Source organism: Rhinopithecus bieti, unplaced genomic scaffold (genome assembly GCF_001698545.2).
Source record: "Rhinopithecus bieti isolate Rb0 unplaced genomic scaffold, ASM169854v2 scaffold_17882, whole genome shotgun sequence".
Taxonomy (NCBI): Eukaryota; Metazoa; Chordata; class Mammalia; order Primates; family Cercopithecidae; genus Rhinopithecus; species Rhinopithecus bieti.
Genome location: NW_016809462.1, coordinates 376,704 through 401,090, shown reverse-complemented (window position 1 = coordinate 401,090; position 24,387 = coordinate 376,704). Strand labels below are relative to the sequence as shown.

Sequence of the window (24,387 nt, the reverse complement as noted above, 5' to 3'; positions counted from 1 at the left end):
AGTGCAGTGGTACAATCTCGGCTCATTGCAACCTCCGCTTCCCAGGTTCATATGATTCTCCTGTCTTACCCTCCTGAGTAGCTGGGCACATGCCACCACGCCCGCCTAATTTTTGTATTTTTAGTAGAGACCGGGTTTCACCATATTGGTCAGGCTGGTCTTGAACTCCTGATCTCAGGTGATCTACCTGCCTCGGCCTCCCAAAGTGCTGGGATTACAGGCATGAGCCACCACGCCTGACGTCAGTGTTTATTTTCATGGCTGCTTTGATTTCATTATGATCAAGGGTTTCAGAACAAACTAAGGAATTAATTTGTATTTTTGTCTGTATTTAATCCTTTAAAAGTCAAATAATTCTAGAAAGGCACATGTGGGGGATGCTTTCACATTTAGTGTTCAGACTTTGATTCCATCCGCTGTATTCTTTGCGTCTCAACCTCATTACACATTCTGCCCCCAGCTTTAATGTTTCCAGGCAATATATAACTCTTCTCCTATAAGGGTGGAATGGGTGGGCACCATAGGTCTAATTCCTCCATATGTAGATTCAAACACTCCTCCCTTTCTGCAATCCACTGCCCTTCCTCAGCCTCTGTTGCATCTCCGATGTGCAATTCTGAGTTTCAACAGGATTCCATCCTCTACTTTGTACAATCTCATACCATTCCTCTACCTGAGGCAGGAAAATAGGGTCTGGAGGCAAGGAACATAACGCCAATTCACGCTTCAGCTATAACAGGAAATATCCTCTCCATAGGGCGTTAACCTTGGTTTCCTCGTCTATAAAATGGAGAGAGTAGTCATTCCTGCTTTGGAACGTGCTTTTTAGGATGAGTAATATAAATTGCCTCATGCAGTGTCTGACACGTAGTGGGTGCTTGATAGATCTTTGTTCACAGATATGCCTTTATATTGATTCTTAGCTGTAGGAGGCATTCATTCAAATACATATTCAAATAATCTTTTAGCTATATTGCTGCTTGTATATGGATTTCTCTTGCCTTCTGTGAACTCCCTTGTATCTCCAGGATTTCAATACAGGAATAAGGAGTACTCCAAAGATTTCTTGCACTTTCTGGAATTAGACGCTGTGACTTTAGCTTCCTTCCTTTGGATTTTAGGAGGCAGAGTCATGTATTGAGGTGGGTGCAGTGGGGTAGGAAGAAGACCATTTCTGGGAAAATGGGCCAGAGTATCGATCTTTTTCATTATGGCCCCTTCGCTTCATTAGAATAAACATTTATTGAACAAGTGCAAAGCATGGCGCTAGCAACTCATGTTTTATTAGCGTTTTCTTCTCCTTTTCCTTTTTTTTAAAGCTATCTCCTACAGAAAGGATATTAGCTCTTTCATTCTCTCAAGGGTCAGATGTAATCTTCCAACATCTGACTTTCGCGTCACCCATCTGGGAAAGACTCCGTCCCTTTAAGGCCCTGGAAAGGGTCTAAGTGTTGGTTTCGGCGGGGAGGCCACGCCCCATCACATGACCGCAGCCCCAGCGGGGCGGGGCCGGCATCTCCTGGCTGCCGTCACTTCCGGTTCTCTGTCAGTCGCGAGCGAACGAGCAAGAGGGTGTTCGACTGCTAGAGCCGAGCAAAGCGTGAGTGCGTGGGATCCCCTACCCCTACTCCTCGGGGCGCCCACCGTCCCAGCCGGGCCGTGAGCTGCCTTCGGCCCTCCACTCCTCTCGCCGGCAACGGCCGCGGGAAATGGCGGCTCTGCCTTACCTCCCCCTTCCCCTCTTCGGCGTCCCCAGGCCCCCTCCTCCGTTCCTGACTCCGCGCCTGACGCGCTGTGGGCCCTTCCGCGCTAGACTCCCGTCCCCGGGGAGCCGAGCCCAGTGGAGGCGACGGGCGCTGCGGCCCTGGGCGGCAGATTGAGGCCGGCCGGGGGGCGAGGAGCCGCGGGGAGGGGTCGCGGTCCCAGGGACAATGCGGCGGCGGCTGGCCTAGGTGGGGTGCGTGCAGTTACATACTCTTCCCCCGGCCCTCGCCCTGCGGGTGGTCTGATACCTGGGAGAGCGATGCCGGGGCGGGAGGGGCGGCGGAGCGGGCGGAGGGGGGAAGAACGGCTGATGTGCGGGGGGAGGGAACTCTTCGAGAGAAGAAAATGGCGCTTGGTGCAAGTCCCGCCCCTTCCCACGCCGTCTTCTCCGCACTTCGCCGCCTCCCACGCCCCCTCCGACCAACCTGTCTACCCTCGCCCGAGCGGCTGCTAGCCTTGGGGTTCTAGCAGCTTGCTGGGTCCTTGCGACCCCTTCCCTGGTCTTGTGTTTGTCACCTTCCTGTTATACCGAAGTCGTGTGCCCTTCAGTCCTGGTTCATTTTCACCTCGGTTTTTCTGATCTTCCTCTCGATCAGCAAAGGCTGAAAGATTCCGTTTCTCTTTTTAAAGTTGCGTTTTGTATAAATTCTACAATAGTGGTTTCAGTATCAGTTACTTGAATTACAAGCTGCTTCTCCCCTCACCCCCACATTGGAACAGGTTTTATATATATATTTGTTAAAAGTTGAGAGGCTGGCTTTAGTTACCGTTACCTTTCTTTTCCAGTGGACTTCTTTGGGTTGACCGGGTGGTTCTTTGAAAAATTCTTGGGGAGGGAGGGGAAGGATTGCATTGGGAGTTATACCTGATGTAAATGACGAGTTGATGGGTGCTGACAAGTTGATGGGTGCAGCACAACAACATGGCACAAGTATACATATGTAACAAACCTGCACGTTGTGCACATGTGCTCTAGAACTTAAAGTATAATAAAAAAATAAAAAAAAAGAAAATTCTTAGGCCCCAGGACGTTTTAATAACAGACGGTAGTTATGATCGACAGTTTCAAAGTGAAAATTATGTTCAATTTAGTTACCTTTTTAAAAAATATCTTTTTGTCGTATTAACTAGCATAAACTGAACTAAATTGATTTTGGAGATAAGGTTGCAAAATGGAGCAGAAACAGAAAAAATGGATAAAACGTGGTCATGAACGTTGCTTTTGCCTTCTGAATTTACTCTTGAAGACGTTACCAGTTAAAATCAGATTGAGCTTTTTGAATTTAATGGCTAGGATTGGGATGGCCCACTTCTTTTTCCTTGACCTCCTATTTTGGGACACATGCAACATCAGTGCTAATGCAGGTTTCGTCTAGAGAGCTAGATTATTTATGATTTTTTATTTTGAGGAGGAATTTTAAGTCTTTTTTTCTTGTATTCAGCAAATACACTGTGTTGTGTTTATTAGGCCCTTTAAGGCATATAGAAACTAACCTATTGATGGCTAGTGTTCCATTATTGGAACGCTAAGCATGTGGGAGTTTTTTATATCCTACTGCTCAAGGTCATCGCCAAGGTCTGGTTGCAAAAATTCAAAAAATTACAACCTCCGGCATAAATGGGTTAATAGGACCTAATCTCTTCTGAGATGGGGAGAGCAAAAGATATATGATAATCACCGTTTTACGATCTGGTGTTATAAGTTGCCTTGAATAGAGGTATCCACATATTTTGGAATTCCTTGAAATTTGGGGCTTAGGCTTACTGATAGTTTGCTCTCTGCAAACTTGCACTCAGGCACTCAGTAAACACCCACTTGTAAGCAAGGCACTAAGCTATGTATGTCTCTGGGGGAACCTGGGGAGCTACCAGCATGGTAGGAATTTGTGGGAAGGTTTTGCACCTCACATAAATAGGTTCTTCAGATTTTAATTATGTTCCAGAGTAGAAAAATCTGTGTAAAATATAATGAATTGCTGAATTGCTGTGAATTGTGTAGAATTTTTTTGTTTTATTGAGATGGAGCCTTGCTTTGTTGCCCAGGCGGGAGTGTAATGGCGTCACCTCGACTCACTGCAACCTCCGCCTCCCAGGTTCAAGCGATTCTCTTGCCTCAGCCTCCCGAGTTGCTGGGACTGCAGGCGCGCCACCGTGCCCCGCTAATTTTTCTATTTTTAGTGGAGATGGGTTTCACCATGTTGGTCAGGCTGGTCTGGGAACTCCTGAGCTCAAGTGATCCACCCACCTCGGCCTCCCAAAGTTTTGGAATTACAAGTGTGAGCCATCGTTCCTGGCCTGAATTGTGTATAATTTTGTGTACTCTTGAATTAGTATCTGTTGTTATTTTGGTGGTATGACCAAAAAGGCAAAATATGAATAAAATATGTGAAAATTAATTAGATGTCACATTTGCATAGTACGGCTAGTTCCCTGTTGTGTAAATGTTGGGGTCAGTTCCCCACAGTGAATAATTTTACATTAGTTCTGATCTCATTGGTGTGAAGTCTAAAGCAGTCATAGTAGAATTACATTTCTTCTGGTTTTAACAGTAATTGTTATCTGTTGCCTTCTTGCAGTCTACCCTACCCATAGTGTGCAATGCCATTAAAACGAAGTATAGAAAGATCCATTGGCTTGGAGAAAGGTTAGAGGTGTAGGAGTGTATGACGTTTAGTTCATTGTTCTTACTGGGTTCAGCACATTGCACCCTGCATGTTATTTGCAACTTAAAAGAGTATAGATTAAAACTTGTGTTGTGTAACAACTCCAGTACCACAAAAATGGTAGAATGAACCATGGAACTTGTCCTTGATTTTTTTCTTTGATTGGGGGAGAGCTAAGTTGAAAGTAATATAGAGTACCTTGTTAATTATTTATGTAATGTATTTTTTTTTCAGGATGCCTAAATCAAAGGAACTTGTTTCTTCAAGCTCTTCTGGCAGTGATTCTGACAGTGAGGTTGACAAAAAGGTGAGTATTACTGCACCAAGTCATTTTTGTGATATTCAACAATATTGTCCATATCCCATTCTGAAGGAAAGTAAAAGGCATATTGACATCTTAAGATGAGGATCCAGATGGGAGTAGTGGCTCATGCCTGTTATCCTAGTTCTTTGGGAGGCTGAGTTGGCAGGATTGCTTGGGGCCAAGAGTTCAAGACCAACCAGGCTAATATTGCAAGACCCTGTCTCTTTAAAATAAAATAAAAAATAAAATGAGAATGTGCATGGGTATTTCTGGTGGTGTGGTTGGTCTGTGGACCACTTGACTAGAAGTGCCTAGGATGCTTTTTGCACATTCATACTCATAGGCCCTTAATCAGACTTAACAAGTCTTCTGTTGAGGACCATTAGGAACCCTGAAGTTGCAGAGCCACTGCCTTGGATCCTAGGGACATAGAATTCTAAGTAGGTCAAAGTCACTATTTGCCATTTTTTAGAAATTTACCTGATTTTTTTGGTAAAATGTTTATTTTATTTTTTTAAAGACAGGGTCTTGCTCCCTTAACCAGGCTGGAGTGTGGTGGCAACATCATGGCTCCCTGCAGCCTCGACCTCCTGGTCTCAAGCAATCCTCCCACCTCTGCCTCCAGAGTAGCTGGGACTATAGGCATCATGCCTGGCTAATTAAAAAAAAATGTTTTAGTAGGGACCGGGTGTTGCTGTGTTGCTAAGGCTGATTTCAAACTCCTGTCCTCACACCGTTCTGCCTCAGCCTCCCAAAGTGCTGGGATTACAGGTGTGAGCCATCATGAATGGCCATGAAATGTTAATTATGACAGTTCTCTCAGTTACTGGTGTTTATTCTTCACATAAGGTTTTCTGGATTTTAGGCTTGGTACATTTTAAGTTGGAATGTACCAAGTTTGTGCTCTGGTCCTTTCCATTTAACTAAATCAGCACCCAGTAAAGCTAACTTGAAACCCATTTTGACAAGATAGGCTTTTTCTGTGTTAAATGACAGCTGCACCGTAATTGGTGCATTTTGCTAAATTGAGCATCTCAGTGGAGCATAACTGAGCGTCTCACTCTGCGGTCAAGTCTTCCGTGCAGAATTGTCCTTTATCTCATAGAACTTTACATATCTGAATAGATATTTATATCCTCGAAATAGAATAAGTTGGTGGTGTTTTTCCTAATCAGTATATATCCTTTGTAAAATAGCAAGTAATGACTAGCGTTAGTAGACCTGTGGTTTCTAAAAGTTTATTCAAAAGAAGCAGCCTCCCCATCTTTTTTTTCCTCCTGAAGCTTAGCAATTTTAGCTATAAAAAAAGGGGAGAGCCTATGGGAGATTGGAGAAGTTGTAATGTTAAAGTATAAATATAGAATATAACAACACTTGGAAGGGTAAAATAAGGCTTCAAAGACTATACTTGAGTAAATTTCTTAATTTTAAAATTTGCACCCTATATAGTATTTGAATATGTTCATAATAACAAATGTGTATTGAGCTTTTATTTGCCAGACATGCACTAGTCCACAGGGAAAACTTAGAGCCTGATTTATAGAATAATTACTTTCTCCATATTGAGCTGAGTTAACTTTTTGTTTGTCCCAAATAGTAATATTAATCTTGTAAACACTTAACCTTATATACCATAGTTTTCATTTCACGTTTTACATCATGTATGTAATATTTTTCCTAGCTTCATCTAATTTGATAACTTTCTTTTTTTTTTTTTTTTTTTTTTTTGAGACGGAGTCTCGCTATGTCTCCCAAGCTGGAGTGTAGTGGCGCTATCTCAGCTCACTGCAAGCTCCACCTTCCAGGTTCACGCCATTCTCCTGCCTCAGCCTCCCGAGTAGCTGGGACTACAGGCACCCACCACCACGCCCAGCTAATTTTTTGTATTTTAGTAGAGACAGGGTTTCACCATGTTAGCCAGGATGGTTTCGATCTCCTGACCTTGTGATCCGCCCGCCTCGGCCTCCCAAAGTGCTGGGATTACAGGTGTGAGCCACCACGCCTGGCCCAAGAATAATTTGATAACTTTCAATTAATTTAGTAATAAAATATTTATACTATTCCATCAAGAAGGAACATGACTGCCCTCTTCTGTTTGGATTGGGAATTCTAGTGGTTTTTATGGGTTGTTAGCTCTTTTGAGAATGAGACTTTCGAATAAGCTTTTAAAATAATGCAGTTTTAAAACACTTGTGATTTTGAAAGCTAGTCTAACACATAGCTGTCTATCCTCAATGATTTTTTTTTTTGTGATGAGGAAGTTCTTGAGTTGGCTCTCAGTGCCCAGTGCAAAATAGCTCTCTTCAGATTTGCCTAATCATAAATACCTTTTTTTAAAAAATTTTGAGATGAAGTTTTGCTTTTGTTGCTCAGGCTGGAGTGCAGTGGCGTGATTTCGGCTCACTGCAACCTTTGGGTCCCAGGTTCAAGTGATTCTTTTGCCTCAGTCTTCCAAGTAGCTGGGATTACAGGCGTGTACCACCACGCCTGGCTAATTTTTTTTTTTTTTTTTTTTTGAGACGGTGTCTCACTCTGTCGCCCAGGCTGGAGTGCAGTGGTGTGATCTCGGCTCACTGCAACCTCAGCCTCCTGGGTTCAAGCAGTTCTCTGCCACAGCCTCCTGAGTAGCTGAGATTACAGGTGCCCGCCATCAAGCCCAGCTAATTTTTTTGTGTTCTTAGTAGAGATGGGGTTTCACCATTGTGGCCAGGCTGGTCTCGAACTCCTGACCTCAAGTGATCCTCCCGCCTCGGACTCCCAAAGTGCTGGGATTACAGGCGTGAGCCACCGCTTTCAGCCCATAACTTCCTTAAGCCAGCATAAATCCCTTTAGGAATAGGTAGGACATATCTTGGAAATGGAGTAAGTTGGTTGTATTCCTTTTTTTTTTCTTTTTGAGGCGGAGTCTTACTCTGTCACCCAGGCTGGAGTGGGTTGTATTCTTTTTAATTAATATATCTGCTTCATAAAATAAGTAACTGACTAGCTTTAGTAGACCTGCGGTTTCCAGGTTTATTCAGAAGCAGCAAGGTCCCTCTTTTTTTTTTCTACCAGAGAAATCATACGTGGGATCCCAGACCACAAAATAACTGTTCCTGTGGTTAATACCACTCTAATGCCTGAAGTGTCTTTGGGATCCTGAGAACAGAGTTTGAAAACATTACTAGATAGAAGGATTGGTCAGATTCATAGTTTTGTTGTCGAGTGAAATTTGCTTATGTATATATTTATGATATTTTGGATATAGTCTTTTGATTGTTTAACACTGAGATGTGTTTTATTCTTATGTGTGCAAATTTTAACCATATTCTTTTCTAGTTAAAGAGGAAAAGCAAGTTGCTCCAGAAAACCTGTAAAAAAGCAAAAGACAGGTGAAACTTCGAGAGCTCTGTCATCTTCTAAACAGAGTAGCAGCAGCAGAGATGATAACATGTTTCAGGTAAAGTTGGCTTTTTTTTTTTTTTTTTGACATGGAGTCTCGCTCTGTCACCAGGCTGGAGTGCAGTGGTGCGATCTCGGCTCACTGCAACCTCAGCCTCCTGGGTTCAAGCAGTTCTGTGCCTCAGCCTCCCGAGTAGCTGGAATTACAGGCACCAGCCATCATGCCCTGCTAATTTTTGTATTTTTAGTAGAGTTGGGGTTTCACCATCTTGGCCAGGCTAGTCTTGAACTCCTGACCTTGTGATCCACCCGCCTCAGCCTCCAGAAGTGCTGGGATTACAGGTGTAAGCCACTGTGCCAGGCCAAAGTTGGCTATTTCTTTAGATTCAGAGGAATTATTATCTGGCTTGATCTGAAGAGTGTTAAAAGTCTATAATCTGATAATTGCATAATATGTGTGTTACAATCCTCTTAACTAGGGACATTTATTAAAATAGAACAAACTAGTAAAAGTATTTTGTACAATGCTGGATTATTGTTAAAGTCTCTAAAGTCTAGTTTTGCTGTATTTAAACCAATGCAAATTTAAATGTTACAGAAATCCAAAAAATGAGATTGAAAACAGCAACTTGGAGGAGGCAGGTCAAGTGTTGGGACAGTAAGCTATGAATAGATTATTATGTGCCTAATTTTGGCATGATGAGCAACAGAAAGGGGAATGAGTTGAATAGGTAAAGTGAAGGAAGTTCATTAGAGGGACTTGATGAAATCACCTGGAGAGGACTCGTATAGCATCTTCTCTTGGGTTTCCTATCTTGTTTTAGGGAGATGTGACACTGGCATCTTTGTACAAGAAGGATTTGTGAGGAAGGGGTGTTGGGGTTAAATGGAAGCAGGTAAGATTGCTTAGGTGATTGTAGGCTTTAATCTGTATGTGAGGTGATAAGGGCTTAGATGGGTTTTCCTAAAGGAGAAATTGTGGCAATTACAAGATACAGGTTGGAAAGAATGGACCAGAGGAATTAGGCAATCAGTGAAGATGTGGACTTGATTGTGGATGTGATTAAAAAAAAAAAAATTGAGTTGTTTCTGTAGCACCTGAAGGACTTAGTTGGGAAATGTTCATGTGGGATTATCAGCATGGTTGACTAAAGCTGCCTACTGAAGTGTTAGGAAGAACAGGAAGCAGATGAGGGCATGTCTTGGGTTATATTCAGATAGAGAATGGAAGGAGAAAGAGGTGTAGGTTAAGAGAGAGGGTGAAGGAAAATTAGAAGAGTACAGTAATGGGAGCAAGAAAAGGATGAGTGTTTCGAGAAGCCATGAGTATTAGTTGAAACCAAGAAGTTGGGTGGAACGAGTGACGATCTTTTTTTTTTTTTTTTTTTTTTTTAGACAGGGTCTCTGCTCTGTCACCCAGGCTGGAGTGCAGTGGTGTGATCTCTGCTCACTGCAACTTAACGCTTCCTGGGCTCAGATGATCCTCCTGCCTCAGCCTCCTGAGTAGCTGGGACTACGGGCGATGCTCCATGATGCCTGGCAAATTTTTTTTTTTTTTTTTTTTTTTTGTAGAAATGGTGTTTAGCTGTGTTGCCCAGGCTGGTCTTGAACTCCTGAGCTCAGGTGATCTGCCCACCTTGACTTCTCAAAGTGTTGGGATTACAGGCATGAGCCACCGTCCCTGACCAAGACTGTAAACATTTATATGACTAGAAAGCAAGGCTAACATGCATGTATTTTTTGACCTGTTGATAGCTTTGAAAGGTGGTGTGCCAAGATTAAGGTGAGAATGGGAAAATTTAAGTTTTTTTTTTCCTAATGCTTATTTTTGCCTTGTTATACTTCTGGGTAAAGAAGATAGACAAAGTGCAGATGAACTATTTAGTTCAGAACACACATTTTAGAGATTCGATTCTGTTAAGAGGAGTTTGTGAAAACTAGATCAATTTTAGGAATTTTCTCACCAGAAAACGGAGCTTCATTTCTTAAACCCTCATCTGGAAAGATTCCCAAGCCTCCTAAGGCTGACATTGCATCTTTTGAAAGCCTGCCTCTAGGAGGAACATAGGTCATTTTTTTTTTTTTTTTTGAGATGGAGTCTGACTGTGTCACCAGGCTGGAGTGCTGTGGCATGAATCTTGGCTGACTGCAACCTCCGCCTCCGCCTTCAAGAGATTCTCCTGCCTCAGCGTCCTGAGTAGCTGGGACTACAGGTGTGCGCCACCACCTCCAGCCAATTTTTGTATTTTTGGTAGAGACGGGATTTCACCCTGTTGGCCAGGATGGTTGGCCAGGATGGTCTCAATCTCTTGACCTCGTGATCCACCTGCCTGGGCCTCCCAAAGTGCTGGGATTACAGGCGTGACCCACTGTGCTGGCCTAGGCCTTATTTTCAGAGTGGCTTTCAGGGATCTAGTAGTGTAGGCATTGTAAGAGATAAAATAATAATTTCATTGCCATTACAGCTTGATGTACATTAAACATCAGTACATAAGCAGTTCTCTAAATGTAGTAAAGAGTTGTACCAAAGGAAAATCAATACACTAGTCTTTTAAAGTCTGAAATGATTGAGGCAGAATCGTGACTAGAGAGAAGATATTAGAGATGCTTGCTTCCTGGTTCCTTCAGCCCTGATTTTGAAGAACTTTCTTCCATAGGGACATAACCTACCTGGGGTGACACCTGTGATAATAAAGAGACTGGAGAATTATCTCATAATCACCTAGTACCTGTGTCTTGAAAGGTCAGAATAGTTGAGGCAGGAAACTTTGATCCATATTTTTCTTCAGAGTTAGGCACAAAGGGTCAATAATACTGCCTTAGTTGATGTGATGATTTAAGGATACTTGATACTTTCAAATTATTTAATTTAAAATGATTGTAACTGGTCATTTTAATTTGGGGCAGGAGTCCATAGAATTTTTTTTTGATTTGAATTTTCTTTTTTGTGTTTGAAGGAATTATTCATAACCTTTATCACAGGGGTCCCCTGCACAGGAGGTGAGCGGTGTGTGAGTGAAGATTACCGCTTGAGTTCTGCCTCCTGTCGGATCAGCAGCGGCATTAGATTCTCATAGGAGCACGAACCCTATTGTGAACTGTGCATGCGAGGGATCTAGGGTGTGCGCGTTCCTTCCGAGAATCTATATGCCTAATGGTGGGATAGTTTTCATCCTGAAACTGTCACCTTTCCCCTTCCCTGCCTGTCGTGGAAAAATTGTCTTCCATGAAACTGGTCCCTGGTGCCAAAAAGGTTAGGAACTGCTGCTTTATCAGATCTTCAAAGGGGACAGGGAATCAAATTCATTTAAGAATCACAGTTCTGTATGAGGTATGTGGTATTTTTTGCTGCTAATCTCCAGATTTTGTAGATGTAAAATATTTTCTGTCATCTGATTTTATTTTCTTCCAATAAAATGGGATTTCAGTGATCTTTATTTTTTCTACCTTTAAGTAATATATCCCTATACTAATATCTCATCACTTGTTTAATTTTTGCTAATAAGAATTTATCAGTTTTACTCTTTTTTTTTTTTTCTAAAGGAGAAGCAACTGTTGGGCAGATTTCTTTTTTGTTTTAGAAATGTTTTTGAGGTATGGTTTATGTACTATAAAATGCACACATTTAAAAGCATACTTTGATAGGCTGTGATAAAAGTACATGGTTTTGTGGCCAGACCATTTTCATCACCCCAGGAAGTTCCTCTTGGCTTTGCAGTCATCGCTCATGTCCTAGGTAATCACTGATCTTATTTCTACCACTATAGATTTATGTTGCCTGTTCTAGAACTTTGTATAAATGGATATATGCAGTCTGTTTTTTGTGTCTGGTTTTTGCTCAGCATAATGTGTTGAGATTAGTCCTTGTTGCATATATCAGTAATTTGTTTTTATTGCTGAATAGTATTTTGTATGATAATACTACAGTTTGTTAATCCATTCACTTTGGATGGACATTGGAATTGTATCAAGTCTTGGGCTATTAGGAATACAGCTTCTGTGAATATTCTTGTACAAGTCATTTTGTGGACATTTTTGCCCTTTTGGGTAAATACCAGATATATTTGCTGAGTCATAGGGTAAGTGTGTAACTATATAAGACACTGTCAAACCACTTTCCATAGTAGCTGTAACATTTTACACAGCCATCAATACAACTTATGAGATTCCAGTTGCACCACATCCTCACTAGATATTGTCATTCTTTTAAATTTTATTCTTTTGGCCGGGCGTGGTGGCTCAAGCCTGTAATCCCAGCACTTTGGGCGGCCGAGACGGGCAGATCACGAGGTCAGGAGATCGAGACCATCCTGGCTAACATGGTGAAACCCCGTCTCTGCTAAAAAAAAAAAAAAAAATACAAAAAAACTAGCCAGGCGTGGTGGCGGGCGCCTGTAGTCCCAGCTACTTGGGAGGCTGAGGCAGGAGAATGGCGTGAACTCGGGAGGCGGAGCTTGCAGTGAGCTGAGATCCGGCCACTGCACTCCGGCCCGGGCGACAGAGTGAGACTCCGTCTCAAAAAAAAAAAAAAAAAAAAAAAAAGTTTTTTTTTTTTTAGTTACAATGAATGTATAATAGTAACTCACGGTGGTTTTACTTTGCATTTCCCTCATGTACAGGTCTTAATTCATTGTACATCTTTAGTGTGTTTATTGGCTATTTTTACATCTTTTGTGAAGAGCATCTTTTGGCCACTTAAAAATAATGGCAGGTCATTTGAGTTGTAATGCTTTATGTATTTTGAATATAAGTCCTTTGTCAGATGTAAGTATGATTAGAATTTTTTTTAGACTTCAGGGAGACTTTAGTTTTCAAAGCAGTCTAGTTTAAAAATGAGTGAAGGTTAACAGAGAAGAAAGAATATGAAACCAGAGAGACAGAATCAGACAGACAGGATAAGGGCGGACTGGCAGTTGGTCAGGGGTATCTGTGACAGATCTTCTTTCTTGGAAAGGAGGTTCTCACCAATTCTGGTCAGTTCATCATTTTCTTCATGTTCACAGTTCTGCTCCTTCCTTAGGCTGTGCTGGAAGGCCAAGACCCCTGTGGCTGCACCTTGAGTGAATATTTTCTTTAGGTTTCTGGTTTACCTTTTTATTTTCTGAAGCATCTTTTAAAACAAGGCTTTAGTGTGATTGTCTATTCTATCAATTTTTCTCCTCTTTTGCTTAATGCTTATTTTCTGTCCCAGACATATTTTGTCTACCATGGCCACAAAAAGTTTTGCCAGTGTTTTTTTCGTAGAAGTTTTATAGTTGTAGTTTTCACATTTAGGTCTATGATTCATGTAGAATTAATTTCTCTGTGTGTGGTGTAAGATAGGGATTTAGATTCTTCCCCACCAACAAGCGTTGCAGACGCTTGTTGTTTCAACGCCATTTGTTGAAAAGAGTATATTCTTATTCCTTTGAATTACCCTGGATTTTACCAAGAAAACAAAACAAAACAAAAAAAAAACCCACAAAAACCAGTGAATATGTCCAATGCATGTGTAATTTTTGACTCCATTGTGTTCCATTGACCCCTATGTCTGTCTGTACTGCAGTGCCACATTGTCTTCCCTTACTGTATTGCAGTGAGTCTTAAAAAGTGCTTAGAGACACTTTGTTGAGGAAAGCCTGTTTTCTCTGGAATTTGTAATTTGTGGTAAGCAGATACATAAGATTTTGAAAATAATTTTCTGTGAATATTTTAAGTTCTCAATCTGTGAGTGAGGTGCATTAAAGATGTTATTTGAAGTGAACATGAAAAGGAAAAACTTTGTTATTATTGACTGGAACTCTGGATTTGTATATTCAGAATGGTTGGTGAAGCATTGTAGCTAGTTGCATCTGTGGATTCCTATTGGTTGTAGTTTGTACTGCAAAATTTTGCTTCCTTTTTTTTTGTGGTAAAATCATAAAAGTATATTCACATTATTGTGTAACAGATTGCCGAAACTGTTTCGTCTTGCAAAACTGAACCTCTGTAGCCATTAAACAACAGTTTCCTTTCTCCCAGCCCTGGGTAACCACCATTCTACTTTTTGTTCCTATGAACTTGACATAATGTAAGTGGAATCATAAAGTATTTACCTTTTTCATTTTTGACTGGCTTATTTCATTGACATACAATGTGACAGGATTTCCTTTTTTAAAAGCTGAATGATACTCCATTGTGTGTCTGTTCCACCCCCCTCCCCCATTTTGTTTATCAGTTCATCTCTGGGTGGATATTTGTGTTGTTTCCACTTCTTGGCTCTTGTGAATAATGCTGCTATGAAGATGGGTATGCAGATGTCTCTTGGGGTCTGTGCTTTTAATTCTTTGGGATATATACCCAGAGGTAGGATTGCTGGATCATATGATAGTTTAAACAGTGATTTCCTTTGGTTGCAGTTCTGATATTGAGAGTAGTACAGTTGACCTTTGAACAATGCAGGGTCAAAATGCAAGACACCAACCCCTGTGCAGTTGAAAATCTGATTATAACTTTTGACTTCGCCAAAACAAAACTGCTAAGTATGGCCTACTGCTGACTGGTAGCCTTACGAGTAACCTAAGCAGTTAACATATATTGTATGTTATATGTAGTGTATACTGTATTCTTACAATAAAGTAAGCTAGAGAAAAGAAAATATTACTAAGAAAATAATATGGGAGAAAAAATACATTTTACTGTACTGTATGGTGTTTATCAATAACATTAGTTTACGTTGTCCGTTTATAAGATATATCATGTTAGAAATTGTAGGCAACCATAGCTGCAGATTTCAGTCTGTGGTACGTATGAAGCAATTGAACTTTTAATTATTATTATTTTTTTGCTTTTTAAAATTAAAGACAGGGTCTTGCTGTGTTGCTCAGATTGGGCTCAGGTGATCCTCCTACCTCAGCCATCTGAGTAGCTGGGATCATAGGCATGCACCACTGCTTCTGGCTTTTTTTTTTTTTTCTTGTGATGTCATGCCTTCTCTCTGCTTCTTGGGAGGACTTTCAGCATCACTTGGGGCACTTTGTGTAGGACTCATCGTGTTTAAGGTTTATGGTATTGCGCTGATCATGATGAAAAATATGTGAAAACCGTGAGAGATCACTTTTTGCTGCAATACACAATTTGTTGGAGACATGAACTGCTCAGCAGAGATGATTAGCATCACATGGTGTTTTACACAAGGTGTTTTAAGCAGATGTTTGTAACATTTGAGCACACTGAGGTAGCAACAGGAAGTGGCTATGAGATTATTAGCACTGCTACACTATGTACTGCAGTTAATTTTATGCAGTTATGATTTAATCTTTGTTTACATTTCTACTGTGTCTGTGTGCATAAGTTTTGATACATTTTAACTTCATATAATAGATTTGTATGTTTTATGATAGTAATTGATAACCTCATATCTATGTATGTTTTATGCATTCATGACATACCTAACTTTTTCTTAATGTTTTCGTTATTTCTAGGCTATGCAGTTCTGTGAGTTTTTTCAAATTGTCAAGTCTGCAAATTTTTTTCCAGTATTTTCACTGAAAAAAATATGCATATAAGTGGGACCTGCACAATTCAGAGCCATGTTGTTCAAGGGTCAGCAGTAATCATTTTCATGATTAGATGTAGAGTGAGCATGCAGCAGGTTGTGAATATGAATACAATTGAAATAGATACCACTCTTGTAAGGAGCACCTCCTTTTATGTTTGTTTCTTTTGCAGATTGGGAAAATGAGGTACGTTAGCGTTCGAGATTTTAAAGGCAAAGTGCTAATTGATATTAGAGAATACTGGATGGATCCTGAAGGTGAAATGAAACCAGGAAGAAAAGGTGAGGTCTAATTACTTGAGTTTTGTCATAGTGTTAGGACTAAACTAAAACTTTTCTGAATAGCTTACTTAACTTGAAATGTTGGCAGGACACATGGGGCAAGGAAGAGTCTTAGTTGATTCTCTATCTTCTGTAGTCATTTTGGACCTGATACTTAACATTTTTTTAAAGAGATGTCTTAATACAGCTTTTGGGAATAAAACCCAGAAAAGTAACACCCCATAGTATCACTTCAATTGGCTGCTAATTTACTTGAACAATTTTTAAAAAGGTTTACAGCAATTCTGAAGCAGATTAGGCACTATCTGGGAACTTGTAAAATCTGGAATGGAAAATCTCGGTTTACAATGCTTCCTTTTGATTCAGCTTGTAAAAGCTATCTTTAGGGCATTATTCTTCAAGTGGATCTCTGCTTTCCTTCCATTTGTGCTTCATCCAGTCCCAAGCCTCTTAGCATTCTGGAAGCATATTTTATATTATTCACCAAACAGCTAGAGAAGGTGAGCCAACCCAAATTTGTATATTTGGATTGCTGCTCTAGGTTGACCCTCAGCTAAAGAAAAATGCTTCCTTATTTAGTTTTACTCTGCTTGCCTGTTAGTTTGAAAGGTACCACTTGTTTGCTTCGTTCAGTTTTTTGTTAAACTCAGCCTCTATATGTGTTTATACGCTTTCGTATTTTCTTCAAGTCACTTCTGGATTGGTCATTCATGTACCAGAGTGGCCGATGCCGTATTTCTTGTTTATTCTTTTTTTTTCAATTTCATGGCCTTCTGGCAGTTTTCTGGGAATACTTTCTGCTAGTTCTTGTTTACTTCTCTGTTTATATGCATCAGTATTAGAATGTTAGAACATTAAAGTACAAAATATAGAAAATATAAAATTTCTGTTCATACTTTTACATCTTTTTTTTTTTTTTTTTGAGGCGGAGTCTTGCTCTGTCGCCCAGGCTAGAGTGCAGTGGCCGGATCTCAGCTCACTGCAAGCTCCGCCTCCCGGGTTCACGACATTCTCCTGCCTCAGCCTCCCGTGTAGCTGGGACTACAGGCGCCGCCACCTCGCCCGGCTAGTTTTTTGTATTTTTTGTAGAGACGGGGTTTCACCGTGTTCACCAGGATGGTCTCGAACTCCTGACCTCGTGATCCGCCCGTCTCGGCCTCCCAAAGTGCTGGGATTACAGGCTTGAGCCACCGCGCCCGGCCACTTTTACATCTTAAATAGGAAAGACATATCTCACATTTTTTAACCATTTATGTGTTGGGTTATATGCTAAATTCATTATTTGTGTTACTTAATCATTTACAACAACTCTTTGGGGTGTAGATACCATTTTACTGGTGAGGAAACTAAGGCTTACAAGGTGTTGTAGTTCTTTTTTAAGGGTCATACGCTTAGTGAAAGTGAGGCTGGGATTTTAACCCTGACAGGATGACCCTAGAATGCAGTTACCTGGTATATACTTTCTGAGGAGTCCTGTATGAATCAGGTCCTGGGAATTTTTCCAAAGTGAAATGAATGCTTCTGGAAGAACTCAGCACAGTTACTCAGCTTGAATTCCTGTGGAAATTTTGGGCAAGTATTGGAACCAACTGGAAATATAGTAATGGGGTATCACATGCCAAATCTGGACCTGACCATTTTAGCCTGATAGTTGGCAGGTATTAGTAAGATGTGTCTTCAAACCCTCATTTATTCTCATTGGTTACAATAGGTACTATGCAGGATACACTGTGGAAAGTAAGACTGAATATGAGATTGATCTGCTTAGTAAATTGTGATGATGATTTGTTAATTAGCAAATGTAAGAGATGTGACTTTCAGTATTGTAGCATTGTGTCAAAGTGGCATTTTTTTTTTTTTGAGATGGAGTCTAGCTCTGTTGCCCAGGCTGGAGTGCAGTGGCGTGATCTCGGCTCACTGCAACTTCCGCCTCCCAGGTTCAAGCAGTTCCCCTGTCTCAGCCTCCTGAGTAGCTGGGATTACAGGTGCCAGCCACCATGCTCAGCTAATTTTTGTATTTTTAGTAGAGATGGGGTTTCACCATGTTGGCCAGGCTGATCTTGAACTCCTGACCTCAAGTGTTCCACCTGCCTTGGCCTCCCAAAGTGCTGGGATTACAGGTATGAGCCACTGCAGCCGGCCTAAAGTGGAAATTTTGATAAAACAGTATTCTGGTTGGAAGTTTGAATATCCTCAATGCTTAAATAGATTTTCACCTTTGAATTTTTAAACTTTGTTTTAGGTATTTCTTTAAATCCAGAACAATGGAGCCAGCTGAAGGAACAGATTTCTGACATTGATGATGCAGTAAGAAAACTGTAAAATTCGAGCCATATAAATAAAACCTGTACTGTTCTAGTTGTTTTAATCTGTCTTTTTACATTGGCTTTTGTTTTCTAAATGTTTTCCAAGCTATTGTATGTTTGGATTGCAGAAGAATTTGTAAGATGAATACTTTTTTTTAATGTGCATTATTAAAAATGTTGAGTGAAGCTAATTGTCAACTTTATTAAGGATTGCTTTGTGCCCACCACCTAGTGTAAAATAAAATCAAGTAATACAATCTTAACTGTTGTGGCCTTTTTTGATCATAAGAGTTGGTACTGTTTAAGGCCAAAAATAACAGTTTTTATAGATCTTTTAGTTTCAACTCAGTTTTTACAATAAAAAGGATTCGTATTGCATTGAGCTTATAAACTTAACGGTTTGTGAACTCCATATTTGATCTATTCTCTTCCAGTCAAATGTATAGGCTTGTTTGACTTCCACCCCAGTGATTTTTCACTCTTTTTATAATTGTTTACTTCAGTTTCCTTTAATAACTTAATCTCTTCATGTTCAGTTTTTACTTCACTCTTTATTCTTTTCTTTGAGTATGTTATGCTTATTTGGAAAGTCAGTGAAACTGTCAAAATGTTATCTCAGTAAGATACTTATATGAGAACTACAATCACCAAATCTACTGTATTCAACATTAGCAGATCTAATTTGATAAACAACATGGCTTGTGTGAAAACTGAGCAGGTGTTTGTTTACCCATAGTGTTCTGTGTAGTTATTGCTTAGTCTGCAGAAAATAATGACTTAGATGAGATGTCTGACTTGCTTTCACTTATTAAACATGTTCACCATGGGGTGATGTCTGTAACATCAGATATTGTTAAACTAGACTAGGATTTAATAAAAATTGTGAAAGCTTACTGGCCTAACATTTTATTTTATAGTACTGAGTATGAATTATATGTAGCCAGAGATGTCATTAAGCTTTACTGTTACAGTAGGTAATATGGTTAGTTTGTAGGGAAAAGAGCATATGAGCAAATGCTTGTGTATGTTGGCCTTTGCCCCAGTAGAACAGACCAATGGCATTCTAGGCTTGATGTTACTAAGTTTTAGCAGACACTAGTAAGTGGTTTGTATTTAACCATACTGATGAAGCAGACAGATTGAGGCACAGATTTTAGTGGCTTTGTGGCAATAAATAGGGCATGGTGTGCCTTAGGAAAAGAATGTTTATAAAGGGAATTGTAACTGAAATTAAAGGAGGCGGCAGTGAAGAAGAACTAATTCTCTTCTATCTAAATGATATAGGCATGATATTTTGAGATTTTTATAACAAGAGTGGAACACAATTCTAGGTAGAGTAGAAAAAGGAAAGGTTTAAAGACATATAAAAGATTCTTGTTGACAGATTATTTTTGGCAGCAAATCTCAAATGGTTACCTGCTATTAAGGGCTACCATATCAGAGTTTTGCACTATTTTGCTACCAAGTTTGATTCGTACATCTGAAACATTTTGTAGTTGATTGTCAAGGACTTAATTTGAAAATCATTTGCCAGGCCACATAGTTACCAATTTTTTTTTCTAGTAGCTATTCTGTTGTATTTTTAAAACATTTTTTAGATGACTTTTTAAAGTATATTTAGCAGTAACCTTAAGAGGTTCAAATTGGTAAAATCTCTTCTTGTAATTTAGCCTTCATCAAATAATAGGTACCAATGTATTAAAAATATGTATTTTTTTTTTTTTTTGGTAGCCCCTTGAACTAGAGTAGGTTCAGAGAAACTCCCAAAATTTGTATGTTAGACACATCATGCTTGATTGGTAACTTCCCTCCTTTTTTGGGGAACATGTTTGTGTCCTATTAACTTAATTGGATAGATTTGTAAATATTTCTTATTTTTGGCACACAGGAAGGGTAGTTAGAATACAGAACTTTGATTTTTGGTGTAGATGCAGAGGGAATGATGGGTAAATTTCCTAAGTTTATATGAATTTAGGGGGTGTATGCATTTTGAAACAATCTGCTAACAGATGGTGCTGAAATCTATTACCTACATGTTTTCTAGTTGTTTAGCATTATGTTAATGAAACCTCCATGTGAGGAGTGTTTCTTTGGCACAGTTGGTAAGTTGACTGCTAACTTCATTTAAATGTGTTACTGGATATGCAGTGTACTGAGATTGTTAATCCGTTTTTTGTGTATAGGAAAAGAGAACTGGGTTAAAAGAAGCAAATTAACTTGTTCTGAAAAGAAAGTATAGATTAATTTTGTTTTCTGTTTAAATTTTATCTGCTTGGTAAAGATTTTTTTTTCCTAGGCAGAAAGCTTGGCATTTTTAGGCATAGATACCTTACCTTACAATGCCAAAATGAATTTAATTCCAGTACTCAGGTTTTTCCCTTTAACAGACTCTATGTGTATCAGGGTTTTCTAATGGGTTTTTCCTCTGTTTTTAAAATGTGAGCAGCATTTGACCAATTTCCAGTGCTCTTAGCATTTTACTTGACGAACAACCACTACAAAAGAAAATATTTGTAATTTGATTGTCTTTTGCTTTGCTTCATCAGTGCCTAAGAACTTAAGAATACTCCTACTTCATTAGCTACTCAAGATGCTGTGACAATCACATCTATTCTACATAATGTGTTTAGAAACAAAGAATTGGGTGAAAAATGAAATAAGTATATTCTGACTTGGCTATTGAGGGGAAAAAGAAAGAATTCAGTATTAAGTGTTCCTCACAGGAGATACGTTAGCAGAATACCATAAAAGTTTGAAATCTTTAAAAAGTACTAATATTTAGGTCTCTCTCCTGAAATTCTTTGCAGTTCATTTTTTATGGCAATTAACCCAGTGAAACACTCAAAAAAAAAATTTTTTTTTTTTTTTTAAGTGGTGTTTTTCCAGATAAACTCTAGGGTGAACATTCACATAATCACAAATATGTAATTCTGTAATTGTGGAATGCCTGTATGCTTTGTTTTCGTACATCTTCCATGGAGATGTCTGAATATAATACTCCATCTGTGAATATTTTAAATGTTGAAATAAAAGTAAGAAATCTGCCCTTTGTGTTATCCCAGTTTCACAAACCTGAAGGTAAATGGGTAATTTGTCTGTTGAATGGGTTTGATTAATGGAATGCCTTTCTGTGTGAATGCTTTGGAATGTGGATTAGTCTTGGGTCCGTCCTTTCCATCTGCCTGATCCAAATGGAAAAATGCAAACACGTAGGTGTACACAGGCTATTATTTTAGTAAAAGATCTTGCTGCAGCCCAGCATGGTGGTTCACTTCTGTAATCCCAGCACTTTGGGAGGCCAAGGCGGACGGATCACTTGAGGTCAGGAGTTCGAGACCAGCCTGGCCAACATGGTGAAACCCCATCTCTACTAAAATGCAAACATTAGCTGGGCATGCAGGTGAGCACCTGCCATTCCAGCTACTTGGGAGGCTGAGGCAGGAGAATTACTTGCACCCAGGAGGCGGAGGTTGCAGCTAGCCGAGATTGTCCCACTGCCCTCCAGCCTGGGCGACAGAGTGAGACTGTCTAAAAAAAAAAAAAAATCTTGCTACATGAACAGGACTTTTTTTCCCCACTTGCTTCATTCACATAAGCCCCTTAAAGAGTTCAGACCTTCCCAGACCTGCTTTTATAGACATTTTAGTCCTGGATTAATAATGACCCACTATCTAAGTGAAATGCTCCTGTTATTTCACTTTTTATGTTCTTGATAGCTTAAATGATTTATCCTTCTGCTGGATAACTTATTGTAGTTAGGAGATAAGATTTATGCCACTTCCGTAACTGCTTCTGAATTTCAACTCATTTCAATAGTTGGATAATGTAACCTCCCTGGGTAACAGAAAGACTATATGTAGTTCAGAAATTAGCTGAAATTGTTTATGTAGTAACTCACGTATCTTGAAAAGTGATGTGAAAGTTCCAGTTTTGCCCTCGTAAGTAAGCTAAGCCCAAGTCTTTTAAAATGTTATTTATTTATTTTTTGAAGACACAGGGTCTTCCTATGTTGCCCAGGCTGGAGTGCAGTGGCTATTTACAGGTGTGGTCCTAGCGCACCATGGCTTTGAGCTTGTGGGCTCAGGTGATCCTCCTGCCTCAGCCTTCCTAGCACCTGTACACTACAGGTGTATACCACTGTGTCTGGCAAGCCCAAGTCTTTTAATAGCTCTTATTCTGAAGGCTTTATTTTTCAAGTATATATTTGTTACAGGATGGTACAGAAAACTCCCATGTACCCCTCCACTCAGAGACCCCATTCAGATTTTGTGAGTTTCAGTGTCTTTTAGCAAAAACATGTAACTCAGGATCACATGTCTCATTTGATTATCTCTTTAGTCTCCTTCAGTCTGACATTTCCTTAATTTTTCCTTGACTTTTACAACTTTGATGTTTCTGAAGATTTGGTAACATGAAGGCCATTGGTGGTGGTGACAAGAGTGGGGAGGGCAGAGGCTAGTTGAATGAGGAGTGGAGACAGGGTGTGTAGACAGTTTATTTGAGGAGCTCGGTTGTGAAGGATAAAGAAAAATGGGATGGTGGCTGTAGAAGGGTGTGGGATCCAGGGCAGAGTATGATTGAAATTACAGTGTGCAGCATCTGAGGGAAGGTGTGTAGGTTCCTAACTTGCTTCAGTGTGAATTTAAGTTGACCTTGGGTGTCAGCAGCAGTTTCCACCACTTCGCACCTTTTTTTTTTGGTGACTAAGTGCCACCTGAACCATGAGTGCTTCTAGTAATTTTAAAGAAAAATACGAATTACGCCTTTTTTTTTTTGAGACAGAGTCTTGCTCTGTCACCAGGCTGGAGTGCAGTGGCACGATCTCGGCTCACTGCACCCTCCACCTCCCAGGTTCAAGCAGTTCTGTGCCTCAGCCTCCCAAGTAGCTGGGATTACGGGCGCCCACCACCAGGCCCGGCTAATTTTTTGTGCTTTTAATAGAGACAGGGTTTCACCATCTTGGCCAGTCTGGTCTTGAACTCCTGACCTTGTAATCCACCCGCCCTGGCCTCCCAAAGTGCTGGGATTACAGGTGTGAGCCATGAATTACTTCATTTTAACATGAATCCGATCACTTGGTTCTCACGTCCCTCTTCTCCACAGTCAAGCTCTCCGAATTCAGACCATAGCCTAGTCAAACCTTGGGTTTTGGGATCTGGCACTAGTCATGTCTAGCCATGAGCCATTCTCATTTATTGTTTCTAAGGCACCTGAGGTCTCCATTCCCTGTTGGAGTCACAGGGCCTGCTCTGGATGGGGAGCCTATAAATGAAGGGAGGAAGTTTAAGATCTCTTTAATCTATTGGAGGAGCCTAGCCGGGAATGGCTCCTAGGCCACAGGGTCGCAGATGGAAATGGCCCCTCCAACTTGGAGAATGTTTGCTTCCTATTTCAGTGACCTTGCACTTGGTTTTTTCCCCCATGTATGTTATCTTTATTTTTTTTGAGAGACTCTTGCTCTGTTGCCCAGGCTCATGTACAGTGGCGTGATCTTGCCTCATTGCAACCTCTACCTCCCAGGTTCAAGCGATTCTCATTCCTTAGCCTCCCTAGTAGCTGGGAGTACAGGCGTGTGCCACCACACCCGACTAATTTTTGTATGTTTAGTAGAGATGGGATTTCACCATGTTCGCCAGGCTGGTCTTGAACTTCTGGCTTCAAGCAATCTGCCCACTTTGGCCTCCCGAAGTGCTGGGATTACAGGCATGAGCCACTGTGCCTGGCCCCCAATGTATTTTATTCGGAAAAATTTCAAACCCAGAGAAAAGTTGAATGAATAGTGTAAGGAACACTCATATGCTTCACCTATTATACTGCAACATTCTGTCTCTTTTTGCTGAACTGTTTGAAAGTAAATTGTAGAAAGTTACATACACATATGCTGAGCTGTTTTTACTTCTGAGACCAAGTGTATGTGTTTTTCCATCACCACTTCTGTTACTTCATTTGGGTGTCCCACAATTCAATTCTGATACCATCTACCTGGAGTTAGTGTCAGATCCCACAAGTTAAGGGCTCAGTCCCACAAGACAGCCCCCTCTTCAGATGCCAGCCTGTAAGTCCATGGTTGTCACTGGTACTTATGATCAGTAAATTCAGAGGGTTTCCACAATCCCCTTCTCACATTTGGTAATTGGGACCATTCACAGAACTCAGGAAAGCACTTTATTC

At 40.3% G+C, this 24,387-nt stretch overlaps 1 protein-coding gene across 3 annotated transcripts; it reads left to right on the top strand.

Moving 5' to 3' along the window:
- The first annotated feature begins 1,473 nt into the window (after nt 1-1,473).
- On the top strand, nt 1,474-21,260 carry SUB1 (SUB1 regulator of transcription). 3 transcript variants are annotated; one of them, XM_017889450.1, is made up of 6 exons: nt 1,494-1,600; nt 4,662-4,738; nt 7,875-7,880; nt 8,058-8,170; nt 15,802-15,910; nt 18,153-21,260. In XM_017889450.1, the coding sequence occupies exons 2-6, from the start codon at nt 4,663-4,665 to the stop codon at nt 18,230-18,232; spliced, it is 384 nt and encodes a 127-aa protein (XP_017744939.1). In that variant the 5' UTR covers nt 1,494-1,600; nt 4,662; the 3' UTR covers nt 18,233-21,260. The 3 variants fall into 3 exon arrangements, 2 of the variants coding, with proteins under 2 accessions (XP_017744939.1, XP_017744938.1); XR_001888657.1 differs by lacking the exon at nt 7,875-7,880 and having other exon boundaries at nt 1,474-1,600; nt 4,662-4,734; nt 8,050-8,170; XM_017889449.1 differs by lacking the exons at nt 7,875-7,880; nt 8,058-8,170 and having other exon boundaries at nt 1,514-1,600; nt 4,662-4,734.
- Nucleotides 21,261-24,387: the final 3,127 nt, after the last annotated feature.